The 27,946-nt window shown below is 40.7% G+C and overlaps 1 protein-coding gene and 1 pseudogene across 1 annotated transcript; one reads left to right on the top strand and one right to left on the bottom strand.

The window, feature by feature from the left end:
- Window positions 1-435: 435 nt before the first annotated feature.
- Window positions 436-7,531, bottom strand: LOC115790218 (T-cell surface glycoprotein CD3 epsilon chain). Its single transcript, XM_030743966.1, has 6 exons — window positions 7,476-7,531; window positions 4,975-5,095; window positions 4,327-4,509; window positions 4,098-4,241; window positions 3,893-3,945; window positions 436-1,840 (listed from the first exon to the last, which is right to left on the bottom strand). The coding sequence occupies exons 2-6, from the start codon at window positions 5,042-5,044 to the stop codon at window positions 1,778-1,780; spliced, it is 513 nt and encodes a 170-aa protein (XP_030599826.1). The 5' UTR covers window positions 5,045-5,095; window positions 7,476-7,531; the 3' UTR covers window positions 436-1,777.
- LOC115790219 (myelin protein zero-like protein 2) lies at window positions 7,442-27,718 on the top strand (annotated as a pseudogene).
- The last annotated feature ends 228 nt before the right edge of the window (window positions 27,719-27,946 follow it).

Genomic DNA, 27,946 nt, shown 5'->3' with positions numbered 1-27,946 from the left:
ATCAATCACTAATAATCTGCACATTACGTTGTGTTTCCCTACTTTTGTTTCCACCGGTGCAGCTGTGCTCACTCACTGCTGGGAAAAAAAAACACACACTGAAGCTCAAAACATGACGTGACGCAATGTTTCCATTGTGCGTTTAACACTATCGAATATATGTTTATGCACTAAGAAATGTTTCACATTATCAGATGTTTCCAGAGACAGTGATACATATGACCGTCACCGTAGAGACAACGAGTGATGAAGACATATTGGTGATGACTGTGTGCTTGATGGAGGGGGTTGCTACGGATATGAGCTGTGGCTTTGAGGCAGCTTCATGAATCGCTTACAGTTCTATCTGTTGAACCATCCCAGTACTGTTTTCACCCATGAACAAAGAAGTAAATGAGGGCAGTGTTCACTGTGGTTTATTATATTAATGACGCATGTTGTCCATTACAGTAACGAAAAAGCTTGTAACATTATATTATAATGAAAGAAGAAGCAAAGAACTGAACAAACCTCAAAGGTTTGTGCAGGAGCGTTTTACACAACTGATGCTCTTTTTACATGTCAGCGCCACATAGACTCTATTTATATAAGATATATATATACACACACACACACACAACATGCATGTCGATTTGAAATGATTGTATTTATGACATTGCTCTAAATTACAGTACTTTCTGCCAATGTTTATATTCAAAGATCAGAGCACTCAAAATACCCCATAAACACATTATTAGACACATCTGCATAAACTAATGGGATCAATGCACTTCCAGCATCTTTGCCAAATAAATGTCAATTTGGTAATAATTTTTATTCACTGCAGTACACCGTTACCACTAACTAACCACTAACACTAAAAACTTCATGATGGCAGCAAGAAAATATATTTAAAAGCAAAACATGAATATTACAGGCAGCATCAAAGCAAATTTGCAGAAATATTGCACTGCATTGCATTTGTGTGTCCGCCTGTTAAACTGTACAAAGAGTGCTTATGAGCACAAGAAAAAGCTAAATTCATTTATCACTTTCCTTCTGAACAAGTCTTGATTTATTGCCCATAAATCATACCTGTGCTTTTTGTGCCTCACAGTATTGAAAGATGATGTTTAATATAATCTACAACATCAGTTTGAACATTTGTTGTTTGATAAACCCCAAACAGCCCTTTTAGATCAGTGGACGTACGCTTTCATGGCGCCATCCTATCATATGGGTACATGCAATGGCTTAACCTGGCATTAATATTAACAAATACAAATTGCACGTGTTGAGTCTAGAAATGTCCGTGCTCACGTTATATTTGCTTTTTTTTGTTCACTTTTTGCAGGCCGCTTGTCATGCACTCATGGCACCATAATACTAATATCATTTCATTAGAAAACAGGCAGATCGTGATTGATTAATAGTAGATCAGCACAGACTCAGTTCCCAGACAGCTCGACAACAACTTCCACAAACAATGTCTCCATTACGCCGACAAAAGTCTTTACAAAATTTTCTTCAGTGTCATTTTTAAATACTGAAAGTAGCATAAATGAAATATCTTTAACTCTTGAATATCAACACAAATTTCACCTAAACTGTACCTACTTGTATTAAATTTGTTGTATTGTTTTTTGGTTTAGGCGAGCCTTCAAATTCAAAACAGAGAAAGACACTGCATGCTGCTCGGAACATGACTGATACTGATGTATGATTTTTTGTGAACGTGTTCCTTCATTCGTGCAGCCTTTAAAAACCAGAGACCTTCATGCCATTAGTTGAAGTGCTTCTATCCCATCCTGTTGACAACCGTGGAATAAGTGTCCTGGGCACGAGTTTGAGGGTTCAGGGGCTGCCAAAACACACACACACACACACACACACACACACAAAAACAAAGTTTAGTTTTAGCGGGAGTCAGATCAATGCACACAGCAGCAACTTTTAAACACTGTCACAGCACGCATCAGCAAACTTGGTGATAGCCTCAGTTCAGCTTTCATATTTAGCTTGATTGCAGATTTTTTTGCTGGAAATTATTTAAAAACACACTCACAAAATGTAGTTTAGTACTCCACTATGTATAAATAATGTGATGGGAGGGATCTTAATAAAGAAAGCCCATGAGAACAAGTGAGCAAATAACTGCTTCAGATCCACTAATCCAGTAAAAATGGACCGGTGCAGTTTTATCCCTACAGAGAGCCTTCATATAGAAACCCTTCAGTCACCATGCAGCAAACTTGGTGGAAAGAAAATCAGTTTTCCATCTACATAATCTTTTAAAATAGGAGATGAATATTGCAGTACAGCATATAACTATAGAAAGTGACTGAAGGGTTATATTTGGGTGGCTGATTTAGAGGAATCTCCTCCTCTAACACCTCTGTGTTTAACACAGCTCCTCAGTGCGCTCCAAAAAAACAGAAAAAACGTGTCCAAAGGTGAGTTCAAAATGTCTGGACAGGAGCCTCTTTTTAACTTTTGCAGCACACACTGAATTCATGTTAGTGTTAAATTTGAAGCTGTAGGCTATGTTGTGTGTAGATACACAACTAATCAACCCTGTTCAGAAAGGAGTCCCATCCATTATCATCCAGCTGTTATGTTAGGCCCTCCGCTGGCTGGTCTTTGATTCAAACATCATTCCAACTTTATTTATAATCACAATAGTGTCTGACAACAGTTTTATTTGATCCCTGAAGGAACTGAAAGAGTTTAATGCAAACAAAGGTAAAAATATCTTTTTAGAAGTTGTTCTCAGATTATATTTTCTGATCATGTCACGTGTGATTTCAGAGCATTCAGTAACAACTCCAATGGTTACAGTTAGGCCAGCGATCAGGCCGTCCTCGTTTTACTCTACATGATGTTAGATTACATTTGAAAAGATAAAAAGTACTTTGTGATAACATGTGAAATGAATACACCACTTCACTTTCATTGGGGTAAATGAGACAAAAGTACCAACATCACACAGATCTCCAAATGATCAAGTTTGGCTGCAAGTGAGAGAAAAAATATTTCTGGTTCATTATTGATTGATCCATTAAAAAAAAAAAAAAAAACTGCACAAAGTGTTTTATAACGTTGTGTTATAAAATAGTTTTTCCAAAATATTATAATGATAATTATACTAATATTGTAGCTCTTCCGGCCTGGGAAGAACTGAAAAGTGTTGCCAGGAAAAGAATGCTTGGAATACCCTGCCACGCCTGCTGCCGCGGCGACCCCGAATCGGATAAAGGACGGCTGGACAAATTGTGAGCACTGACCAACCAAAGTTATAAAAGCTGTAAGTCCTTTAATATTTTAATATTTAATATTCCAGTTAAATGCTGCAGTAGATTTGTCTAAAGCTAAAAGCTTCTTTTTTTCCATCAGTGTTTGCGTACATAAAAACAGTTTCATTACTGATTTAAAAACAGCAGTCTGGCATTGTAATATTTGTAATATTGTATTATTGTATTATTATTGTAATATTATGGATCTTTTTTATTAACTTTCTGGAGTTTTAAAAACCTAAACTCCCTGAAATTCAGCGTACTGATGAAAAAGTTGAAGTATTTTTTTAACCCTTGGACAGAAGCAGACTCTTTCCCTCAGGCTCCACGCTTTGCTAAGTTAACATCTGTTCCTCAAATGTGGCTGCAGCTTCATACATAAAGAAAAGATATGTGATCAATTGTGACTGTGTAATTTCAATTAACACAAACTATTCATTTATGTGCCCAATGCCTTTTAGCCTTTATGTGTTTGATGGTATGATTTCTTTGATGATGCATTAATAGAAGATTTTGTTTTTAAGTCACTCTGGAGAAATTAATGGTTAAGCTGTTGATGGCAATACATTTTAGCTGTAAATGAAGCTTACAAATCAGAGTTTTTATTATCTGATACATACCGCATAGTCAGGAGACGGGACAGGTGGAGCCCGGCCTCCCGAGCGAGGAGGTGCTGGAAGATAAAGGCAGAATAAATGTGACTAAAAACACACTAATATCAGGATGACTCAAGACAAAAAGGTGTATCAGTGAAACCTTTAACTCAACCAAGACAGACATGTGATCTAATATAACTCTGTGCCATTTGCCCAAATGAGTTCTTACCTTTGGAAGGCTGAGGAGGTCCACCTGAGCTTTTCTTCTTAGTGCATCTGTAGATCATTATCATCAAGATTATTGTCCCGAGAATGTCCACAAGGATGATCATAAGTAAGAGGTATGCATTGAGCTCGAAGCAGTTCTCACATGCTGCAGGTAAAAGACCACAGGTGGAACAAGTGTAAGTGCAGTCACAACAGCTAACACAAATTAAACATTGTGGAAATTTACTCACCCTTTCCTTCCACGTAGAACATATATCTAATTTTTGAGCCACTATCATCATCATAATCACAGTGGTAATGGCCTTTCTTAGTATATTTGAATGTACTGTTTGCTGTTTTTCCGGTGGAATCAATAATCTCCCCGACATCTGGACAGGTCAGTGTGACCTCGTCCTTCCAGAATTCCACATAGCCTGAAAATACATGGACAGATATTAAGATACTTCAGTGCACTTGCTTTATCATATAATCTCATCCTTCGTACCCATTACTTTTTACACACAGAAAGAAGGACGCTCTGAGAGCTAGAGTGGCTTCCTTAGACTCAGCTCATCGTATGCACTTTTTCCTGCGTTACGACACATCATGATAATTTAGTATAAAAAGAATTTCTTTAATATCCTACAATAAACAACACAATAACAAAAATCAGAGTAATTGTGTTCATAGGCTGCATTACATGCAACTCATAAAGAAAGTATATGTGGAAGTTAAGGTGCATCACGACATACAGGAAATTAGAGACATTTCTTTGAAAATGCTTCCAGAGGTCTTTTTTTTTTTGACAGAATGTGTTTTTTTAATCCATATAAGTAAACTGAGACTTGATGACTTTAAAATATTAAAACTAAAATAATGCAGGACTATTAGATATTTACCTTTTTTGGTAGAAGCCATCACTGTAGCCACGAAGAGAAGGACGATGCTGAGCACGGCCTGGACTCCCATGCTGTGTGTTTTCTTCAGGCAGTCTGTTTTTATCCGTGTATCTAGAGCTTTCTAATAATTATATATAAATATAGATCAAATTTGTGAATTTCTCCACTTGAAGAAGATACTAGTTACATCGAGCTGGCTGTTCAGTAAGACAAAAAGCTTCAAAGGAGAAATGGAGGTTCTCTCTCTCTCTCTCTCTCTGTGTCTCTCCCTTTATGCACACACACACACACACACACACACACACACACACACACACACACACACACACACACACACACACACACACACACACACACACACACACGTTGCACCCCACAGGAAGTGTTTTTTTTTTCAAGATGAATTCACAGTTTAACCTCAAAATGAAGTCAAGCTGACGGTGTACGCTGAACAGAAATGCTCCCGTTTGTTTTCTGATTCATTTCAGATTAAAAACATCAGAAATGACAACAGTTAACATCACAGCACTTGGATGCTGGTGCTCAGAAGCTCATGTTGCAGTCTTATGTATATTTTCATGCCCTTTTGGTTATAGTAAGACTCTCCATAATGTGTTGATACTGTAGTAATACTCTGAAAACAGTCTGAATATTTGATTCTGTTTTTGCGCTGTGTGTAATGAGTGAGAATGGCCGTGTTCACTGCAGTTCACAGTACCTGACGTTTGTTTTACACAACATACGACACACTGATGTGCAGCTCTTTAACTCTGTGCAGTAAAAGTTTCCTGTTACACGATTAAAATGCCAACATACAACTCTAATAAAAGATCAAGGACGACAGACTGTGACCTTTATGAATCAGTAGATAACCTAAGAGCAATTCATATATAATTGCTGTTAGATTATCTATAGACCATTACAAAATCATTGAGAAGAGAAACTTTTAGGTTGCAAAAAAACCTCTCTGTCATTTCTTACTGTCTCAGCCAAACAACAAAAAAAAGTCACTGATAAAAGACCAAAAAGAGTTTCTTACAGATATTCGATGGCCCTCTATAATTATAAATGTAGTTGATAATAAATTGTTGTCAGAGAAACTGATCAAGTCTACACGAGAGAGACAGCCAGACCCTGGCACTGGAAAAGGATTTTTATTAATTATACTTATTTCACTCATAGAATGTTTTTAATCATTAATAAAACTGAAAATTTTGACCCTGTTTACACCTGGTCTTCAGATGTGTCAGATCACTGCTGAGACTTGTCTCTGTTACAGCATCTGCGGTGTGTCTTCAAGATGTCCATTTGTACTGATGTTACTGTCTGCGGCACATCTGCTAAAAAGTGCACCACTCACCTCACCCGTCTGTCTGCAGTCCAGACGGACCAGATTTGCTTAGCAAACACCGGCAAAATAGTATTATTGCAGGGGTCTTCAAACATTTATTGGTACTAATAAAAATACCAAAGGTGGTCTCACTGCATATCCATCTACCCATTTCTAAATAACTTATCCAACTATGGTAGCAGGGGGGCTGGGGCCCATCCTATAAAGCGACACAGAACACTGTGGACAAGTCACCAGTTTGTCACAGGTCAAAACAAAGAATCCAACTACGTACTCTCACACCCGAATGGAGCATCTGTCACAGTTACCTAACACGCGTGTCTTTGGACTGTTGGGGGAAACCAGAGGAAACCCATGGAAGTCCAGGCTGAGCTTAGAAACTGGTATTCCCAGTGTATCAGTCTAACTTATGTCTGCAAATTAAATGTAAGAAAACATGTGAGCCATTAAAAAACAAACTAACATTAAAAAAAAAAAAAAAAAGCAAAACCAGCCTCCCTTACTGGCTTCTGACTGGAATCACAGAGGCAGTCATCAAAGTGCGGCTCTGCCCCCAAGTGGTTCAAGGTAGCAAAACGCCACTTTTACACAGTGAACAAACTGCGCACACCTCTGCTGGCCAACAAGAACCATCACATCAACATCCTCCAGTTTAAGGGGCAGAGCAGTTCGAATAAGAGGTTTGTGACATAAAAGAAGTTGATGCTCATAAATTCACTTTTATATCAATATTTTGTTTGTAGCACTTGAACGGGTAGAACAAACTATCAAATTTGTATGAAAAATACAAATTTGATAGTTTGTAGGCGCCAGTGCCTCCAATGCCTCCACCATAGAGAAATTAGATATTTCACATCCAGAGTTCTTACAACCTCCGGTTGTCTCTTTTTTACACAAAATAAATAATAAATAAAATAAAAATTAAATACAGCGGGACAAACTGAGTGGATGCATGTATGTAAATAAATAAATAGCGTTGTTTTCGTGTTGTTTTGTTAAGTTTTTACATGCGAGTAAAGAGGGCGGCGAGGAAAGTGGATAACTTTACTCCGCCCGAAAATGTGGAGGGAGGGTACTAAAATGAAATGCATGAGGGAAGCGGCGAGTTGGGACGCGTCTTCGGAGAAACAAAGAGCAGGAGAGGACTCACCGCGGCTTCATGATTTCGCTCCTCTCCAGAGGGGTTCCACAGATTTGTCGCCCGGGTTTCGCGTGTCTGTGAGTCGGCGGAGGAGCCTCTGTGGCTTGACTGAACCCCGGTCGCTTTCTTGCCGTCCATCCAATGTGCGTAAAGGGGCTCTATTTGTTCACCGTCCTGTCTGGACTCGCAGCCTCAGGTGAGACCCCGGTTTGATGTGAGCGGATAATCTGAGAGAAACGATGATTTTGGTTTAATGTGAGCTGCTCAACATATTTTTTGGTCATGTATCCATTTATTTTTTATTTATTGAATTTTAATATGTTAATTTTAATATGACACTTAGGCCTGTTTTCTTTGACAATTTGTGCGTATAGTTTTGCGTCTGGACTTTCCAAAAGTTTACATAGTCTCATTTCCCTGGAGTGACCCTTAAAGAGACGCTCCTAATAATTTAGCTTTTAAAATAACACAAAGTAATTGTGTGGCCATTACTGAAAGCTCCGTGGGGACTCTTAACATCCATCTCAGCCGTGTCTTGCGTCACTGGGAAGTGGGGAACTTGGCACAGTGGCTGGGTGGGTCACTTAAGAATTCCTGTAGAAGCTGTACCCATAGTGGGGGCCATTCCAGACAAGATAATGGCTTAATAGCAATTACCGACATCAGGCCCATTGTTTTTGTGGTTCCACGCAACCTCCTTTCCTGCCTATTAACGTGCTTACGTTCACAGACACTGTGATGTGGCCGCCGGACTCAGATAAGTCCACCTGCTTCCCGTTCAGAGGGCGGGGGTGTTCAGGAAATATCATTTGGATCATAACAACTCGTCAGATACGCATGGAAATAAACAATCATAGATCTTATCCGTTTTTTTTAATGGTAGCTGACATCTAAATACTGCGATGGCACGACTAATGGAACATGTTTTAATATCATCAGTGGGCCCATCAATCAAGTGGCAATTCATTCACAAGATACCAGGTTGTTTTAACCTTGAAGTAATCTCTGTCCATCCCAGTTAAGTGGATTATATTGATTGAACATGTCCATCCACTGCCAAAGCACCATGTAGGGATTCACTGTAGTAGCAAGCTGCTTATGTTTACAATGAGCATGTGCCTGCAGATCAGTCACAACACAGGCTGACAGTGACAGAGCAGGAGGATGAATAAATATACTGCTTGGTTATAGAGGAACGGATCATCAAACGACAGCATGTGGATGAAAAACATGCTGGAACTGATTACAGCTCAGCAGCATCTCGGTTATCATGCTTGTTGCGCTGAAATCACTACCACTGCCTTTGGCTATATGGCGAAAAAAGCAGGCATGAAGAAACAAGTCAGCACCGCATTTTTTTTTTCACGAGCCATTTATGGTATGAAATATGCAGCCCTGCAGGCAAAAGAAATAGCAATTTCTCTCTCTGGTCGACAGGTACAGTAAAAGAGCGCAAAGCTTTGCCCATCAGCCTGCCACGCTGCTCCCTCTGCACTAAACATCATTGCAGAAAGTGTTAAAAGTCCTTCACAGCTCTGAAACTTAAATACCCCCCTCCTTTGTATTTTTGAAAAATGTGTTTTTTTTTTAAGTGCAACAAATCATAATTTGAGTGAAGACACATTTGGAAGCAGTGTTTGTGTATTGTGGAAAGCTCTAGTGATGGAGGTCGAGGGGTTAGAGGAGATTCAAACTGAATAAATTTTAAATTTTTCTGTGAGATGTCAAATCAAAAATGTTAACATGCATTTTTTTTTTTTTTTGTTAAAACCTTTGAGGCTTGGTGGATCTGTTGTGCAGCACATGCATCTTGGACGTAATCCAGCCTTGAAGGAAACACATTTTTCACAGAGTTTCTAAAAGAAGTCACTTAGTTAATACACAAAAACACAGACGAAATGAAGTGAAAATAAAAGCAGCAGCTGCTGTTATCAGGCAGTTGTGGTCTGGTTGAGCATTTCTTAAAAACACACATTGCTCTCTTCTTTTGAGCTGATGAAATGTTTAAAAAAAAGAGAGAGATTGGTGTTGGAACAGGAATGTTAACAGTGACCAGGCTTCCTTTGGAAATGTCCAGTTTGTAAGAAATGTGACAGTAAATAGACAGAATCTGGTGAACTGCTCAGCACTCTTGCGTTATTCATCCATTTGTTATGAAAGCGGATGGAGTTTGCTCATATTTCTTTTCCCTCGTGTCTGACCACTTGGATTCAAAGCCAGCAAAGCAAGACGTCAGCTAGGCGTTCTCAGAGGCAGCTTAGGAAGAAAAAGCAAAAACAAACACTTGGACCAGATTTCTCTCATTTTTCGTTTGTCTTGTCCAAGTGGAGACAGCCAACGATACATTTTTTTTTCCCCATCCCCTTCTGCTTACTGTGCATGTGTCCTTTTGTTTTTGTTCTTCTTTCTTCACTTCAATTCCTCTTTTCGTCCTCAAACATCATCCTCTTCACATGAAACAGTCTGACTTGCGCCAACCCGTCCTGGCTTACAAGTTCAACACACACACACACATGCAGACGCACAGACATGCGAACAAATGGCCACTGTTGACTGCAAAATTCCAGGCGCTAACACCGGTTGTTTAGGCTTCGGCTTAACTGCCTTGTTTACAATACAGGAGCAGCTTCTTGTATCTGCTGACTGGGATTCAACAGTTATATCTCTGCCACCGTGCCTCTAATCTCTCTACAATAATAGGTCAACATAAAGTGTGACTGTGGGTTTTTTTTTTTTTTTTTTTTGGCTTGCCATGCTGTGTTGACACACCTAGAAGGACGCCTGGCCTTTGTGTGATGTTGATGGGATTGCCTGGGGGTGTGTTAAATTGACAGTGACGAGTTCATATGCAGGAGCACACCAACGCCAGCGTACAGGGCTTAGAGTCACCTGTGAAAAATGTTTGGCGACGACAGCACGGCGCGCGGTGCTTAGGTCAAGAAACAGTGCTCGACTTCTAGGAATTAAAATGAGTTTATCTCTGCACAGGGAGCGTTTGAGACTAGGTGCGTGTGCATGCAAAGGCTGCGTGTTTGTGAGAGTGCTGTTGGAGTTTGTGTAGTCAGGTTCTTGCATGCACTCTGTTGTTGGCTGGCCACACATTCCCGCAGCTGTTTAGAGTTACTTTAAAAAAGAACATGTATAAGTTTCTGTTCCCCAAGGAATACAAAAAAAAAAAAAAAAAAAAAAGTGAAAACCCCCTCTTCCCCTTTCGGATTTGAACTTTACCCTCTTCAGGGAATGATGACTCGAAGAAGAAACACTGTAGTTTGTGTCCATGAACGCAAATGACTTGATACAATATGTGACTATTTTATGAAATGGCAACTACTGTTTGTGTGCTTGTACACAAAAAAACAGTGAACGTGAGTCTTTAATTAAAAGCCGTGAGCATGTGATAGACCGACTGTGGAAGCGAAGCAGCATCAGAACTGAGCAGGAGCACATCTAGGTGCTTTTTAATCCAGCTTTTCATTTGAGAGAAAGTACGTTTTGTTTCTTCCTTCCTGCGTCACATCGTATTCCTTTAAAAAGCCAGACAGCGCCGGACCACGTTATGTAACTCTTTTCACTGAGCAGTTCTCTTTCTGAAGTAAAGCGATCGCTATTTGTAAAATTGGCCCCTACCCCTTTAAGGCAGCCAGTCGAGAGCAAAGGCCCGCACCTCCTCCACATTGTGGTCTCTGATCTCTATATATTTTGTCATCGGCTCGCTTATTTATGTGCTCAGGGGGCAGAGGTGGAAGTCACAGCGGGACCACATCGACTGTGACTCATACCACACAAAACGCACATCTTTTTACCTTCATAGTAAGTATGTGTAACCGAGGCTGTCATTTGAGGGTTGGACCGTCTGTCCAAAAGAAGCCTGTGGTCTGTGGGTGAGCCGGATCCAAGCGTGCTCATTGAAGCCCCGCCCCTCCCAAAAAGAACCCCTCAGGAGTTTGTAATCCCAAGGAGAAGCTGTTGAGTCAGCTGCTGAGGTGGGAGTGGAAGAGGTTTGATGGATTAAACTCTTATCCTCAGTCACCCACTTCACGGTTTTTCTGAACACCGTCGCCTGATGAATTACAATTGGCCGAGAGGAAGCAGTAGGAGGGGGAGAGAGAGCGAGGAAGAAAGTGTTCAAAAAGAGATTGATGCTCAGTCTCTGTTTGGCATGACCTTTAGAGTGTATTCAGATGCAGTACAATAAGTTGTGCATACATCTAAAGAGTTCAAATCAGAATGAGGAAGTTGAAATTTGTGACATTTATTGAGAGAAATATATTTTCTCTTCTTATAAACAAGGAGCAACTCTCAAAATTAAATGACAGCTGGGATAGCCCCCCCCCACCCTGAAAATGGATAAGCAGAAGAAAATGAATGGATGGATGGAAAGCTTTTCCACTTGCCACATCTTGTTACTAGTGATTTATTTTATATTTCATTTTATAAATATGATCCCCATCTCATAGTTTACTTGAAATATGAGACAACAATAATCATCTATATATAAAAGATAGACCAAATCAACAAACAAAAGAGTAACTATTGTTTTTATTTATTTATTTTTTTTGCATCTCATATATAAAACTTTAAATTGAATATTTTGACAATTAAACTGAAATAAGATGTGACAAGAGAGCACGCTGGATGTTCATATGGTAGAAACTTGTCATCTCCAAAGAAGCTGTGCCCTAAAGCACACCCTGCTTTATCATCTATTCCATATTCCATAATTAACTAAATGAACAGTCGCTGTTTTTAAAAAAGACTTGAAACTAGTGATTGAGACCATAAACTCATTAGGAAAGTGTTTACTGAGATCATAAATTAAGACAGATGGAGGATCATTTTCTCATGGACCTCTCTGCTGTCTGAGTTATTTTTGGAACATGAGCAGCTGCCCCCTGGTGGTCTCTAGAAAGAATGACCTCAAGCACTTCAGCATTGGTTTAGTTTTCAGACCTGCAGTATGGATGTAAAAAAAAAAAAAAAAAAAAAAAAGATACACACCTCAAACACCTTTGAGGGATCGTATATCATAAAAAGTATGTACAAAAATATGTGGAAATATGAATGTAATTCATCCATGTATTATATCCATCACAGCCTGAACACTATGCTTTATGCTTTATTATGCTTTATGATGAAGATATTGAGACCTGGCTACAGTCATTCTTTCCCAACAGAGCAACTGATGCTGAGCAGTAAGGCCTGCTTCACAGTCAGCTGTAACATCCACCCCAAAAGTGAATACAGCATTCAGAAAATGATTTCACTGTAAAAACCTGACACTGTGCTTGTAGCCACTGGTATGCAAAGTTGCAAGAATATCACTGTAAGCTGTAGTAATAAGATTTCCTTTTATTGGGGTAAAAATGTGCAAACTTTAAAAAAAAAAAAAGGTCACTTGTTTATGACTGAATGGACATGTATAGACATGTATAGAGCAAGTGTACATGTCAGTATCTCCTACAAAGTTGTGTTCATTCAGAGGTTCCCTCTCATTATACCAATCAGCACTCACCCACTCCCTCAACTCTGTGTCTGCCTCCTCAGTGAACACACTGTTACCTGAACCTGCTATTCCCAGCCCTCAGTCCAGCCTCTCATGAAAGACAGGCCTTGTTAAAACCAGAGAAAACAAACCTGGGTTTGTGAAACTACTTACAAAGAAGAGAAGAGGCTCTTTGTAATCTCTTCATGTGTTTGCTCCTGTTCTGAGTGTTTCCTCCAAAAACGGTGTAACAGAGAATCAGGTTTCCTCCGGTGCTCCCTTTGTTTCAGAGCCATAATGAGGACAGGAAAAGCACAAACACACACAATGTCTAGGAAATAATGTAATGAACCAATTTCCTGATTCAGAGAGTTGGGCCAGCTTCTTGATTTCTCCTGCAGTGTTTCTTCCTTTTTCCCTTCGAAGTCCAAGAAGACCAAACATCCTCTTTGCAAGTTGTTAATACAGGTCAGCAGTGTACACCGAAGAAAAGACCTCTGAAAGAGTGACTCATAGCTATGTGATAGTCTTATTATATCACTGGATATACACTGCTAAAAAAATTAAAGGAACACTTTGAAAACACATCAGATCTCAATAGGAAAAAAAACATCATACTTCACACTTATGGGCAATTTAGAGTGACCAATTAACCTACCCCCAGTAATTGCATGTCTTTGGACTGTGGGAGAAAACCCACACAAACACAGGGAGAACATGCAAACTCCACACAGCGAGAGGTCTGGGCCAAGGCGGAATCGAACCCAGACCTTGTAGATGTCATTCTAGCTGTAAGGCAGCAGTGCTAACACCACAGGCTGGCGACTTGTACAGGGTGTGCCCTGCTTCTTGCCTTATGTCAGGTGGGATAGGCTCCAGCCCACCCACGACCCTTAACAGGATAAGCGGAAGAGGATGGATGGATGGATGGATGGATGCATACAGACTGGGTAATCTGTTGGGAAGGAAAGGATGCTACATTATTTGATGGAAATGAAAATTATCAGCCTACAGAGGGCTGAACTCTAAAACACTCTGAAAATCAAAGTGATGCAGCAGGGTAGTCCATTTTACTGAAAATTTCTTGCAGCAACTCAAAATGGTACTCAGTAGTTTGTATGGCTCCCACATGCTTATATGCATGCCTGACAACATCAGGGCATGCTCCTAATGAGACATGGTGTCCTGGGGATCTCCTTCCAGATCTGGACCAGGACATCACTGAGCTCCTGGACAGTGTGATGGTGGCATCAGATGGACTGAAACATAATGTCCCAGAGGTGGTCTATTGGATTTAGGTCAGGCGAGCATGGAGGCCAGTCCGTGGTATCAATTCTTTATCCTCCAGCAACTGCCTGCATGCTCGCCACATGAGGCCAGGCATTGTCATGCATCAGGAGGAACCCAGGACCCTCTGCACCAGCGGAGGGTCTGACAGTGGGTCTAATGACTTCATCACAGGGTGTTGTTGCCCAGCCTGTAGAGGTCTGTGCGTCCCTCCATGGACCACTTCCATGTGCTCAGGGTGAACCTGCTCTCATCTGTGAAAAGCACAGGGTGCCAGTGGTAGACTTGCTAATTCTGGTATTCTATGGTAAATGCCAAATGGGCTCCACGCACTGCATGGCACAGGGCCCACTAGAGGGCATCGGGCCCTCAGGCCACCCTCATGAAGTCCATTTCTGATTGTTTGGTAAGAGACATTCACACCAGTGTCCTGCTGGAAGTCACTTTGTATTCAGTACTCATCCTGTTCCTCTTTGCACAAAGGAGCAGACACTGGTCCTGCTGATGGGTTAAGGCCCTTCTGCGGCCCTGTCCAGCTCTCCTAGAGTAACTGCCTGTCTCCTGGAATCTCCTCCATGCTCTTGAGACTGTGCTGGGAGACACATCCAACCTTCTGGCAATAGCCTGTATTGTTTTGCCATCCTGTAGGAGTGTGACTACCTGTGCAACTTCTGTAGGGTCCAGGTATTGCCTCCTGTTACCAGTAGTGACACTGACCCTAGCCAAATGCAACACTCGTGAAAAAACAGACAGAAAAGATGAGGAGTGAATAATGTCAGTGGCCTCCACCTGTGAAAACCATTCATGTTTTGGGGATTGTCTCATTGTTGCCCCTCTAGTGCACCTGTTGTTAATTTCATTAACAGCAAAGCAGTTGAAACTGATTAACAACCCTCTCAGCTACTTAACTGACCAGATCAATATCCCAGACGTTTAATTGACTTGATGCTACACTCTGATTAAAAAGTGTTGCTTTGATTTTTTGAGCAGTATACTTTACTATCTAATAATTGGTGTTTCCTTTTTTTTTCTCTTCTATACCTAGCTCTGTTCCCTTTCCTATTTAGAAAGCTGCATATTTACGAACAATTGCATCAAGAAGCCCCAAAGCTCAGCAGAGTATGTTTGCTGAGGAGCTCTATGCTGTATGCCACGCAGCATTCCCTTTCTGCAGTGTGAAGCTGTGGAAGTACTGCTATTGGTAATCTAAGCAGAATATTGCAGTCAGAAGGAGTCTTTGTTTGTTTGCATCTTAGTTAGCAAAAATTTATTGAAGAGTGGGAGAAAAGTCAGTCAAGGATGTAGGAAAGTAAGTGAGTGCAGAATCTACTGTGCATGATGTGGTTTTCAGTCTTGGCTGAACACTAAGAGATGTATTTTTTTTAAAACTAGATAATAAAAATACTTGTATTTTCTCTTCCAAAGGTAGAAAAACTTAATTTACTGGCATTTGTAACTATGCTAATAACAAATTCTCGATTGGAACAGACCCTCCATAGTGATGCATCATTATGGAGGGCCACAGTAACTGAATCCTGACGCGTGTGACAGTAGTTCAGACTGCAGACGTTTATTTTGGAATAATCACAACATAGTCACACGGTAGAAAAACTGTATGCTCCCACACCAACGCAGCCCTCCATTCCTTCCCTTCTCCTGACGTCACTTGTTACATTAAAAGGAGCAGCATTAACAACCAGTCAAATACACATTCACAAATCTTTATGCATCGTGTTTTAATTATTCAAGAGCTAGAAATGAGTAATAAACTTTATCCAAACTTTAGATTAAACTTCTTATAAAGTGGCTCGTACAGATATTATCTCCCAAATAGTTCTTTAGTCATTATTGACTTTAAAGCCCTGGCTCAGGAGTTTCTCAGGAAGCCCTGAAAAAAGAGGTCCTCATTTGTTACTTAATAACTATTGGTTGCTAAGGAACCGTTTTGATTTCTGTCTATGTCGTTCTTTTGCTACGATGAGGGCGAGACTGTGGGAAAGCCCACTGAGACGCACTTTCCTGCAGTACTCCTGATTGGTAGAAAAACTGTCTGTAGCTGTCATGGTCCGGGGTCCATTGGACCCTGTGCGTTTTTTGGTTTGGCTTTAATTCATCTGTTCTGGGGTTTTTCTTTTGTTTTGGGGTTTGATTGTTTGATTTTCTAGTTCCTTGTGTTACCTAGTGTTCAGTGTCAGGTCTGCGTCTCTGTTCCCTTGAGTCACTTCCTGTTTTATTTTGACAGTCTCGTGTTCCCTGTGCTTTGTGTTTAGTTTTGCTTCCCCTTTGTCATTAGGTTCATTTGTTTCACCTGTTGTTTCCACTCTCCCTGATTTCATTGTGTGTATTTAAGCCCTTAGTTTTTCTCTGTTCTTTGTTGTGTTGTCGTCATTGTTTCTCCCAGTGTTTCCCCTCTTTGCTGTGTGTTTTTCTAGTTTAGAGTTTTGTTTTTCTCTTTTCTCCCAGGCTTACAGTTTGTTTTGGCCTAGGTTGAGATTTCGGGGTTTTTTGTGTTTTTGTATTTGTCGAGTACCTGAAAATAAAGCAGTTTTAGTTTAAGTCTGCATGCGTCCTGCATTTGGGTCCTTTTCCTCACCACGCAGCCCCTCACCGTGACAGTAGCAGGTCAGAAGGGCAACAAAGGACATGCAAGAAGCCCAGATAGTATTGGGAATGTTCGCATTGTTTTTCACACCCGCTTTTTCTTCACTTCAAAGAAGTTCTTTGTATATTTTGACTTTGGTCTTCTTCACAACTGGGGCCAAAATAAAGGACCAACAACAGCGCAAACATAAAGAGCAGCCCACATTCTGGTTGTTCCTAATATTTTGGACACTGCCCCTACGTGACAGTAGACAGCTGCATGTGGACATGGGCCTGCTAAGCTCTGCATAGAACCCATGGAATAGCAATGCACAACCATACGCAAAGTAAGGTTTTAGAATACCACAACCAGAGTATTTATTTATTTTTAGCTATCGCAGAACAAAAGTGATTCCTGCTAACTGTTTCTTCCACACCATGATAGCACATGCTTACCTGCATATTTGGCAGTGTGAGACTAAAGACACCACTGAAGCATCCACGAATGAGGTTATGCGCTTTAAAACCTGTCTGCACTCACTGACACGGACACACAGGCAGGTCACAAAGTACTTAATATTTTTTCCTGTGTCTTTGCAAAGCTTTATAGTGTCTTGGGATGACCGCCAAGCCGAGCAAAACCAATCACAGTCAAGTGGACTTGGTCTGATTATTATTACAGTAGATGAAAGTACTTACCCTCTCTGGTTGCAGACAGACCAGCGGGACAGGGTGGTTTGTACAAAGCACTGTTGACAGGTAGAATAAAGTGCATTAAAGGTTCAGCAAGTTCATTTTATTGTGATATATAGGACATATTGATAGATATTCTGGACTCGTGCCAATACCAGTACAGCTAATGGAGTGTGTATGTGTGTGTGTGTGTGTGTGTGTGTGTGTGTACGTGCGTGCGTGTGTGTGTGTGGACTTATGCCAACCGATGGGCCCATGGGAGATGCTTAACCTAGCGAACGCACGCACATCGATACTCACTCACACAACAATGGAAGGCAATATTTTATGATCTCAGCAGCATCTGACACTACATTTGTTTATGAATATAAACAGCCGGAGTTCACATTGACAAAAATATGCACAAGGACAGACACGCAGGCACATTCTCCAGAAGTTTGGGATAGATAAGACATCAACCTGACGGGAAATCCCATGTGGGAAAGTTCTTCATTACCGCCGCCAAGGAGGATATGTGTTTGGTACAGTTTGATTGTGTGTGTGTGTGTGTTTGTGTGTCTGTGTGTGTGAGATTCTGTCTGTAAACACAATAGCTCAAAAAGTTTTGAATTAATTCTGATAAAACTTTGAAGGGGCGTAGAGTGGGGTCAAGTTAACAATCCATTAAAAATTGGCTTACATCCACCGAGGTCTTCAAGGTCAACTTCATGATTTTTCGGTCAAAAGTTGACAAAAAGCCAAAAATCATAGAAACTATGATTCTTACAAGTGTGGTGTGTATTGGCAACATACAGAAAGCACAGTATAAAGATTTTAAATATGTCACATTTGACCTCTGACCTCTCCTTCTAGGTCAATAGATTGAGCTGAAGGTCAAAGTGATAATAATGCTATATAGAGCTATTTAAAACTTTGTTTCTTACTGCCATTGTTTGTATTCGTACATATAAGCATAAAGGGAATGATATATGGGGATTCCAAATATCTCATTATAGCTTATAGTCATGTTTAACCTCTGACCTCCCGTTTACCTTTAAAGAAAATACTGTCAAAGAGAAGACAAAGAGAATGAGCTGCCGAGTCAGTTAGAAATATACAGCTATAAGCTCAAGTTATTAATGTCCAGTTATTTACAAGTCAGTACCTAGTATCCATTATCTACTCTTACATAATGATTGTGTAATCAAAGTAAACATCTCTCATGCTGCCCTTATCTGAATTTTTTTTTTGCTGATGTCACAATTCAACATTATCAGTACAGCACAGGCACTCAGGTGCTTGGGCAACTAGCCAACCAGTAAGAAGATACTGCCTATAGCTAGCACAGTCTGTCACATGTTATTTATTTTATTATGACTTTGGTATGCACATTGCAGTAACAAGTTATAATCATTTAAATACATAACAATTTGAATCCATGTACAACAAAATAATAAAACTGTTTTCACTTGATATTTATTACTACACATTTAAATGAATTTTACTGCACAATGAAATGAATGCTACACGTGTACATTATCCAGATAAATTAAAAAAATTATGGAAAATAATTATACTCAAAATTATGTCAGGTATATTAAAATGGGTTTCAGCAGGGCGTAGAACAAAAGCCTGCACTTTGCACTTTTTTTTTTTACTGCATTAAAAACTTCTCAAAGTACATTTAAAAAGAACAAAGAAAACAAAATACAAACACTATTCCCTTAAAAGCTGCCTCTTGTTTAAGCTGTAACAGTGTCAAGTTTAAGCAATCAGGCAGCCAAGTCGGCACACATCACACAAAGGCTCTTATTTAGTCTTTTTAATTATCAGTGAAGGATGTAATTGAGTTTATCTGATTTTTTTTTTTCTTTGTGTTTTCCTCTCGGGCAGCACGGTGGTGTGGTGGTTAGCACTGCGGCCTCACAGCAAGAAGGTCTTGGGTTTGAATCCACCATCTGGCCTTTCTGTGTGGAGTTTGCATGGTCTCCCCGTGTTTCTGTGGGTTCTCCCCGGGTACTCCCACAGTCCAAAGACATGCTGTTAGTGGGGTTAGGTTAAACTGTGATTCTAAATTGCACATAGGTATGAATGTGAGTGTGAATGGCTGTCTGTCTCTTTGTGTTAGCCCTGCCGGTGACCTGTCCAAGGTATACCCCGCCTCTCACCCTATGGCAGAAGGGATAGGCTTCAGCCCCCCTGTGACCCTAAATTGAACAAGTGAAAGAAAATGGATGGATGGAGTTTTCTTCTTGTCCTGACAACTTGAGAGACCTATGCAAAGGAGACCAACTCTTTCTAGATGAAATATGGCATTTAAAAAAAAAAAAAAAACAGCTTCACAATACTTTCTTGCCTGGAAATAAATAAATAAACAAAAAACATAAATAAAAAAAAAAATAGCGTGCCACACACAAACACAATTAGGACAAATCCATTTGGCTCTAATCTCGCTATGCCCTCTTCCGTAGTCTACATAACTCCAACTTAATAGGCTGTGAAAGCCCTCTCTCTGTCTCTGGATGCTGGGTGTGGTCAGCACTGGCTGGACAGGATGTTGAGACACAAACAAGTGAGCAACTGAGACTGGACAGAAACTCATGCTGGAGGAGAAAAATGGACATACAAAGAAACAAACAAACAATTTAACTAATCTGATCCTTAAAGACTGCAATTATGTAGATTATGAATTCCATAATTTGGTTATTCTCCAGCTCTATCCATACACTCACAAGGCGCTCATACACTTAGTCATCTCACTCTTCTTCATCCCTTAAGCGCTCCCTTATTTGTGCTCCTTTATCTCGTTTCTTTCTCTAAATGAGTCAGATTCAACCACTGGTAATGTCTTCACTCATCCCCCTCAGCAATTAGTGCCTGCTAATGGCAGATTAAAGAGTGATCATGCACTTTTAGCTGTGGGGACAAATTATGATTAGAGGCACCGTGCATAACCCTAACGCTGCTGTCAGTTTGCTAATATCCATTCTGCCTTCAAAAAGGCCCAATTAACCTTAATTCTTAATCAGCTCAGTGTGCACCAAAAAAGGACGGCACAGTTGAAGGCGTTTACTTTTTTTTTGTTGTTCAAAGGAGATTAGTAACACTTATTTAAATCCATGCACTCAGAATAGAGTTGGTTAAGGGTAGAAATGTGAAATGAGGTGTTATGGCCCAGAGGACCTGCTTCCTCTGCTCATATTTGAAGCACGATAAATCATTTCAGTGTAATTTTGGTAGAGGAGAACAGTCACTGCACTTTTCCTCTGCTAATCTTCCAGGTACTCTCTAATTTCTGGGAAAATAAAAGAGTTCAGCTGTGAATACTGATGTCTGAGTAGCGATTGTTGTTACAGATTTACCCCCCTTTTTTTCCCCCTTTGGTTACTTATTATTAATTCCTGCTGTCAGTGTACCATTTATAGAATCATTCAATTTAGCCACTGCTTTTGCAAGAATATATTTTCCTCTTTAAAAAGAAGTCAAGCTGTCAGCACAGTATTTTCTGTCTCTTGTTTTGTCCTTTTTTTCTGGTGGACACAGAGGATACACGCACTCTACACCAAAAATAACAATTCAACATGCCAGAATTAAACAATAGTGCCATTCGACCAGTCATGCCAACTTAAATATTTCCTATGACATAATCTTAAGATGCAACCGTACATTATGCTGTCCCCCAAATAAATAAATTAATAAATAAACAGGCAGCTAAAGTAGGTCTTTTTCTGCTTTCCTGTGGAGGCCTCATCTGTAGCGTGCCATCCCCGCATCTCTGCAAATCTTTGGACAGGGAAGGATGTGACCCCTGGTACATTTACTAAGATACGATAAGATGGTTACGTCAGGGTTGATCTTTTCACCTAGGAGTGTGGTTGCGCCTCTGTAATGGAGCTGCTCCATCAGTTTCAAAGTGTAATTTTTTTTCAGAGTTCTAAAACTGAGCAGTTTTTGAAATATTTCACTTTGGACACAACTCCTTATCAAGTCCTGTATTCCCTCTCTTCTTCTTGGACATCCCTCACATGAGACTATTACCTTGTGGCCTCCACACACCTGCCGCAAAGGCAGGGAGGGAGTCATTACTGGCTGTGCTGATACAGCCAGCACTGATGCAATCAGTCTAATGAACATCCTAAACACAGGGAGTTCACTCCACTAATTCAGTGTTCCTATACACACAGCCAGGTAGAGGAAGAGAAGCAGTGGAAAGGTGGAGAATGAAGGCTTATAGCTTCTGAAGTCCATCCAACAAAGCACTGAAAAGTTGGAAGTTTCTTTCAGTGTATCCTCTGCCTGCACTGCTCACTCATGCACACTACTCCCAGGTTTCATTAGACTCATTTAAAACACATTAGGCTGTTAGAGCACTGTCAGTAGCCAGCGATGAGAGAGAAGCCCGTCTGTTTAATGCTGCGAGAGGGCCGTCTGGTCTCATCCCAGCCCACAGGAAACACTCTCCAGCCTGATAAGGAACAAAACACACTGCCCAAGGAGCTAAGCCCCTGCTGATAATTTCCCAGCAAGCTCCTGCCGTAATGCACACAGTGATTATAAAGCAGCGGTAACAATATGGCTCAATTTGCCTTCTTCACAGGACTTTCTATGCCTGGAGCCTTATATTGATATTCAACATCTGCAAATCCACCTAAAATTATTTAACCGAGATATTGCATATCTGTATATTATTCATGTCTTTAATAATAAGTGCTATCACAAAGACATAAGTATACATATTTGGACTGGAACCGATCCTGTTTAGTACTGATGCTTTTGCAGTTAAAAACTTCAACACAACCAGTATCTAATGTATAAAACTAAGGCCTGGTGTGATATATATACACTCAGGTAATCTATCAGGCCAGAGAGGGCTCTTCTGTCAGACTTAAGTGGACTGATTCTTTTCAAGTATTTAGCTTAATCTGTAGAGACCTCAAATGCAATGACAGTACTAATGGCAATAAGAAAAGTCTGGGCTACTCCGAGTTCACTGCGGCTTTTAGCTCTGCAGAAGGATGTGTGCTGTGTTCCTGGACTTGAGTAAGACTAGACATGGTTCCTGACGTTTTTAGAATATAGAGCTCTCTCTATAAATAGTCCAGGTGGCTTTAACTAGACAACCGCACACAGACTTCGGCATCATAAATCTAAGCACACACACACACACACACACACACACACACACACACACACACACACACACACACACACACACACACACACACACACACACACACACACACACACACACACACTCAGGAGGCTGCTTTATCAAGGATCTGCTGCCAGAGTCTGTGATCTCAGGGAGAGTGAGACATAATCAGCTGGCTCCGAGTGCCATGCTGATGGGCTGCCAGACTGAAAGTCAGCATTAAACACGCCTCTTCCTGGCACATCGCATGCTTGGTGCGTGTCCGTGATTCTGCACGGTGTAACTCTGGGCAGCTCCATCCATCATTTTATGGAGAAGCCAAATTGTTGCCAATATCCCTCTGTGATCTTCAGGTCCATTCATTTTACCTATAATAGCTCCACTGTACTGTAAAGACTGATATAGTCCATATCCACCTAATATACATCACGCTCTCACTTTCAGCCTTCTCTCAGCTGCAGCAGCCAAATTGGCTGTTATTCACAAAGTGTCACAGATTTGGTTACTGATCTGAAATCTTTCAGGATGTAGTGAAGCACATTTGTGATAGACGCTGTAGATTAGTAATTTCCTACTTTAAGCATGTGAAGGATTTCAGTATCAAATATAGGCTACTGTGTATATCTGGTGACAACTTAGTGATTTTTCTTGCAGCAGCACTGCGTAGGCAGAGGCAGGGTCACTGAGTACACTGCATGTACTCAGTAAGAAGGAAATTACTGATAAGGGTGAATTCATATAGCATCCTTTGCGCTGTATTTTTGCATGTGCATTCCTGAGATTATTTTACTCACCATCTGTGGATGTATGTATGTATTGATTTTGCTCACTGTGTTTGGCATCCTGCCTTTCAAGCTAATTCTGCTGCTGCACTTTATACTCCCATGTTGCAGGTATGCTGCAGGTCAGTGGGATGCGTATATACACATCTGGGGAGGTTGAGGCGGTCAACGGGACAGATGTTCGTCTGAAGTGCACCTTCCAGAGCTCGTCTCCCATCAACCCCAGTGCCGTTGTCATCTCGTGGACCTTCAGACCACTTAAGGGAGGCCGAGAGGAGTCGGTGAGTGTATCTATGTCTGTGTGTTTGCAAAAAAAGTGAGAATAAACCACAAAACCTCCCTTATTGTGTCAAGGAGCATCCACCCCCTCAGCCAAGCAAGAGAGGAACCAGTGAGTCATCTGCCTCCCTGCAGAGCATTCAAGACAGCCAGTGTTTGTATACTTGTGTGTGTGTGTGTGCATATTGAGAATAGACAGAATGAGAAGTGGGAGATTTGGGTAAGTCTGGGCTTTTATTTTTCTTTCTTTGCTAGAGTAAAATGTCTTCCCTCTCCAGCAGCGGCAGCAGCCTCAGTCTGGTAACTTCTGACCAGTCACTGCCATCATTACCCTCATTGAATATAATCATCAAATTTCACTTGCAGATATTTCACTACCAGCAGAAACCATATCCTCCCGTAGACGGAATCTTTAGGAAGCGCATCGCTTGGGCCGGTGACGTCACAGGCAGCGATGCCTCCATCATAATTCGAGAGGTCAAGTTCACCTACAATGGCACTTACATCTGCCAAGTTAAGAACCCGCCCGATGTCCACGGCGCAGTTGGGGAGATTAAACTCAGTGTTGTTGCCACAGGTGAGCAGTTTGACATATTTCAGCATGCCAGCATATTTCCATCTCTACCTACATTACATCTCTCAAACACAGAGAGGACAACACCAGGTAAATGCCAGAGAAAATACAGTGTGCAATGGCACTTGTTTCAGTTTTGACTAAAGTTGTGGACTGACTGAGCCTCCCATCTCTAAAGATTTCCTTATAGTACTTAACAACAGCATACAGGAGACACATATTACAAAAGCACAATAAAATGCCTTTGAGCTGTGGCTATTTTGCCTTTTCAATTAAGCACTCTCAGTCTCCTGTTTCTCTGTGTATCACCTTCAGCCTCCTTCTCTGGACTTCTCTTGCTGGCATTGGCCATTGCAGCTGCCATCACCGGTATAGTCATTATTCTCCTCATCATCGCATCCTGCAGGAGGTGCAAGAGGAGGAGACAAAGGGAGCTGGAAGGGAATGAGGAGGCTCCACGCAAAGAGAGAAAAGACCCCACTGTGTGGTAAGAAAGAGACAAAGGGAGAGGAAAAGAAGAATCACACACTTTTTCTCCCATCCTCCATCTAACTCGGGGGGATCAGGGATTGTGGTCCTCCTTGCGGCCTGAGGTTCTTTTCCTATTGGATGCTTCGCTTTTTTTCTTTCTCTTCAACTGCAGTCTTTGGATCCCAGATTTGGACGAGTAATGGGCAGCTTTTACTAAGCAGACCTAAACGCAGAGCGTGCCTTTGTGTAGAAAGCAGTAGATACTGACCTTTAGCCAGTCTGCTGCGTATCACCATGCCCCTTTCTCAGAAAGGACTGTTTAATTGCTCCATCTTTTCCTGTTCGACTAAATGTGCTACCAAACACATTTCCTCTCTGGAGTGAATGTTGCGTAATGTAGAAGTAGAACAATGGTGTATTCCCACTGCCTACTTCCCTACTAATACATTTTAAACTCACATGTAGCAATGCACTTCAACACACATTTGTTATAGTAGTTCAGCAAACAATAGAAACAATACTACAATGTTTCCATTGAATTTCAAGCTTCTGTTGAATTCCTTTAATCACCATATGATGGGAATATTGTGAAACCCCACACAAAGCAGTTATTTCATTAGTCATGCATATACCGGCTGTCTGAGCCAGTCTACTGTGGTTCATGTGTGGCTGCAGGAGGATGCTGTTTTACTATTCTGTTTCATTTGTTTCACTACTGAAGATAAATTGCTGTATTTCTCTGACATTCTGTATTGATATTAACCTGATTTTATGACCAGTATAAAGTAACCAAGGTGCTCTCAAATAATCAAGACCTGATGAGTGCTTTGTTCGAGACAAACATTTTTATCTAGCACTTTTGTACAATTCTTTTTACTACCAACACCAAAACATTAATATTTTCTAAATTTCATTGAGAGACCTTTTGTTAAAAATATATTTTAACATTTTTAATGGCCTACTGTCTGTTTCAAACAATGAGCTATTTCATCAAAATACACCTTTTTCCAGGGCACTGGAGGCTTCTTTTCTCTCTGTCTTGGGTTTTCAGATCTCGCTGTAAAAGGTGCAATGATTTTTTTTATTTTTTTTTTACTATAAAAAACAGTGTTGTGATAACTTGCTGTAACCATCACACTACCCAGGCTCTCAAGGAAATTTGTTGCTTTCATTATGGTTGATTAGAGTTATACAAACTATATCTCTCTTCACAAAATATGTAGCAATGAAATTTCATCCAAATCAGAGAAGATGGGAGAGAAATTTTCACCCAACCTCTCATCTTTTTTTTGGGACAAATTATTCCTGTCGGATGCCAGCCCTTTGTCCTTTTTCCCCTCCATGTTTATAACTTATGCACATGTGCACATGTATGATTTATGAGTGTGCCATGCATGAATGCATATCGCTGTGTGTATACTACGTGCTGTGTTCCTCTCGCCTCCCTCCTTGTGGATGTCTTCCTTTCGCCTGTGTGTTTGTCCCAGCCACCCATCGAGGGCCGTCCGCCCCTACTTATCAGACGTCCATAGAGATTGCCAGTTCAGATGGCATAATCTCAGACCCCAGCTCCAGAGGACCCAGAGGAAGAAGACCGGAACTCGGATGGTGATGATGACGGTGACTGAGGAGAGACGGAAACACTGATGTGGAGCCAACCAGAAAGACAGCCAGACAGGGATGCCCTTGGATCTTGCTGTTGGGCCCAGTGGAGGCCAGATGAATAAAGTACTGCTGCTGAGGGGAAAACTGGCACAGTGTACAAAAAATGTGAGGAAAACTGAAGGTCTCAAACTTTCCAAACAAGAACAAAAAGATTAGAACAACACTTCTACAGAAGAGCAAAGATCAAACGTATAATAATTTTACTTGACAGAGTTCAGAAATATTCATATGTGGGAAGATATCCTGGATTTGTTAAATGAGAGGCTTTGGAACCCTGAAAACTCTTGGCTACAGTCCCAAAGGGAAGAGGGACACTTCGTAATCAATAAATCTCTGCTGGGTGAGATGTGGATCTTGTTACGTGTAGGAAGTCAATAGCAAAATCAACTGCACCAAGTAATTGCTTTCCATCCGTCCATCCATCCGTCCATCCATCCATCCATCCATCCATCCATCCATCCATCCATCACTCTATGACAGCCTATCCCAGCTGTTATAGGGTGAGCGGCAGGGTACTGGTTGCCAGTCTCTCACAGGGCTACAGACGTGCAACCAATTTAATTAAAGATATTGGTATAAACTGTATTTAGGCAGACACCACTGCCACGATGAGCCATAAATGCAGATCTTTACTGCTCTGATGACACCTACAGCTTCTGAGAACTTTTGTTTTTCACTGTCTTAATGGAGAGTATCTTTTGGAACCTGTAGGATAATCTTTCACACAGTGGCTTTGTTTTACAGCTAAATGTCATTAAAGATAATGTACAGGAGGTCTTGCATTTCATTCAGCTCTGCACACCATCGTGACGCCAGCCTGCGATTGCTCGCCAGAAGTAGCTCTATCCTGCTCATGTAGACTGAGATGGTTACAGTGAGTCAAATTAAAAAAGCATGAATGCAATGTTGCTGTCATTATCTCTGAAGGCCAAATATGTGATCAGTGAGCAAGCAACTTTGCGCACGCACCTGCCCCGAATGTTGTGTGGGAGTGCACAGTCAGACCTGAAAACCCTTTTGATTTCAAAATGTCCTTGAGAGCCTGTTTTTTTTTTTTTTTTTTTTCTCCAAGCGCCCGTGAATGCATCGTGTCTACTAACAACTGACTGTGCTGCCTGTCTTTCATCCCTGAGTGACAGAATTTTTTTGTTTGAATATTGAACACTGTTTATAGATCTTTATTTTATTTAGTTCTTTTGTAGATAAAAGCAGAACTATTTTATCATGTTGTTTAAAAATGTCATTATATGTATTTGTTATAGAGCTTTTATAAAGAAAATAATAATAATAAAAAAGATTTTCTAATAATTACGGCCTTTGACTCTTCCATTCAGTTTCAATGCACAATGAATGACACGAACATACAAACAATCACTTATAGCTTGGCATGATTTGATGGATGTCATCTATTATGTAAGAGAGAAATCTTGTTATCCAGCATTTATTATGCATCATTATCTTTAATGCATTAACTACAGTTGTGTGTTTATTGTGTGTCTATCTGGAGACCTTTGCACTTGTTTACTTGTAAACATT

This window comes from Archocentrus centrarchus, chromosome 13 (genome assembly GCF_007364275.1).
Source record: "Archocentrus centrarchus isolate MPI-CPG fArcCen1 chromosome 13, fArcCen1, whole genome shotgun sequence".
NCBI classification, from domain to species: Eukaryota; Metazoa; Chordata; class Actinopteri; order Cichliformes; family Cichlidae; genus Archocentrus; species Archocentrus centrarchus.
Note: the sequence above shows the minus strand (reverse complement) of the source record. Positions and strands in the feature narration are given on the sequence as shown.

Excerpts from the sequence above, each read along its gene's own strand:
- LOC115790218 (XM_030743966.1), bottom strand. The coding sequence starts at position 5,044 with ATGGGAGTCCAGGCCGTGCTCAGCATCGTCCTTCTCTTCGTGGCTACA. Across the intron at positions 4,242-4,326 it reads GTTCTACGTGGAAGGAAAGG|CATGTGAGAACTGCTTCGAG; the intron begins GTGAGTAAATTT and ends TTTTACCTGCAG. Across the intron at positions 3,946-4,097 it reads ACCTCCTCAGCCTTCCAAAG|CACCTCCTCGCTCGGGAGGC; the intron begins GTAAGAACTCAT and ends TTTATCTTCCAG.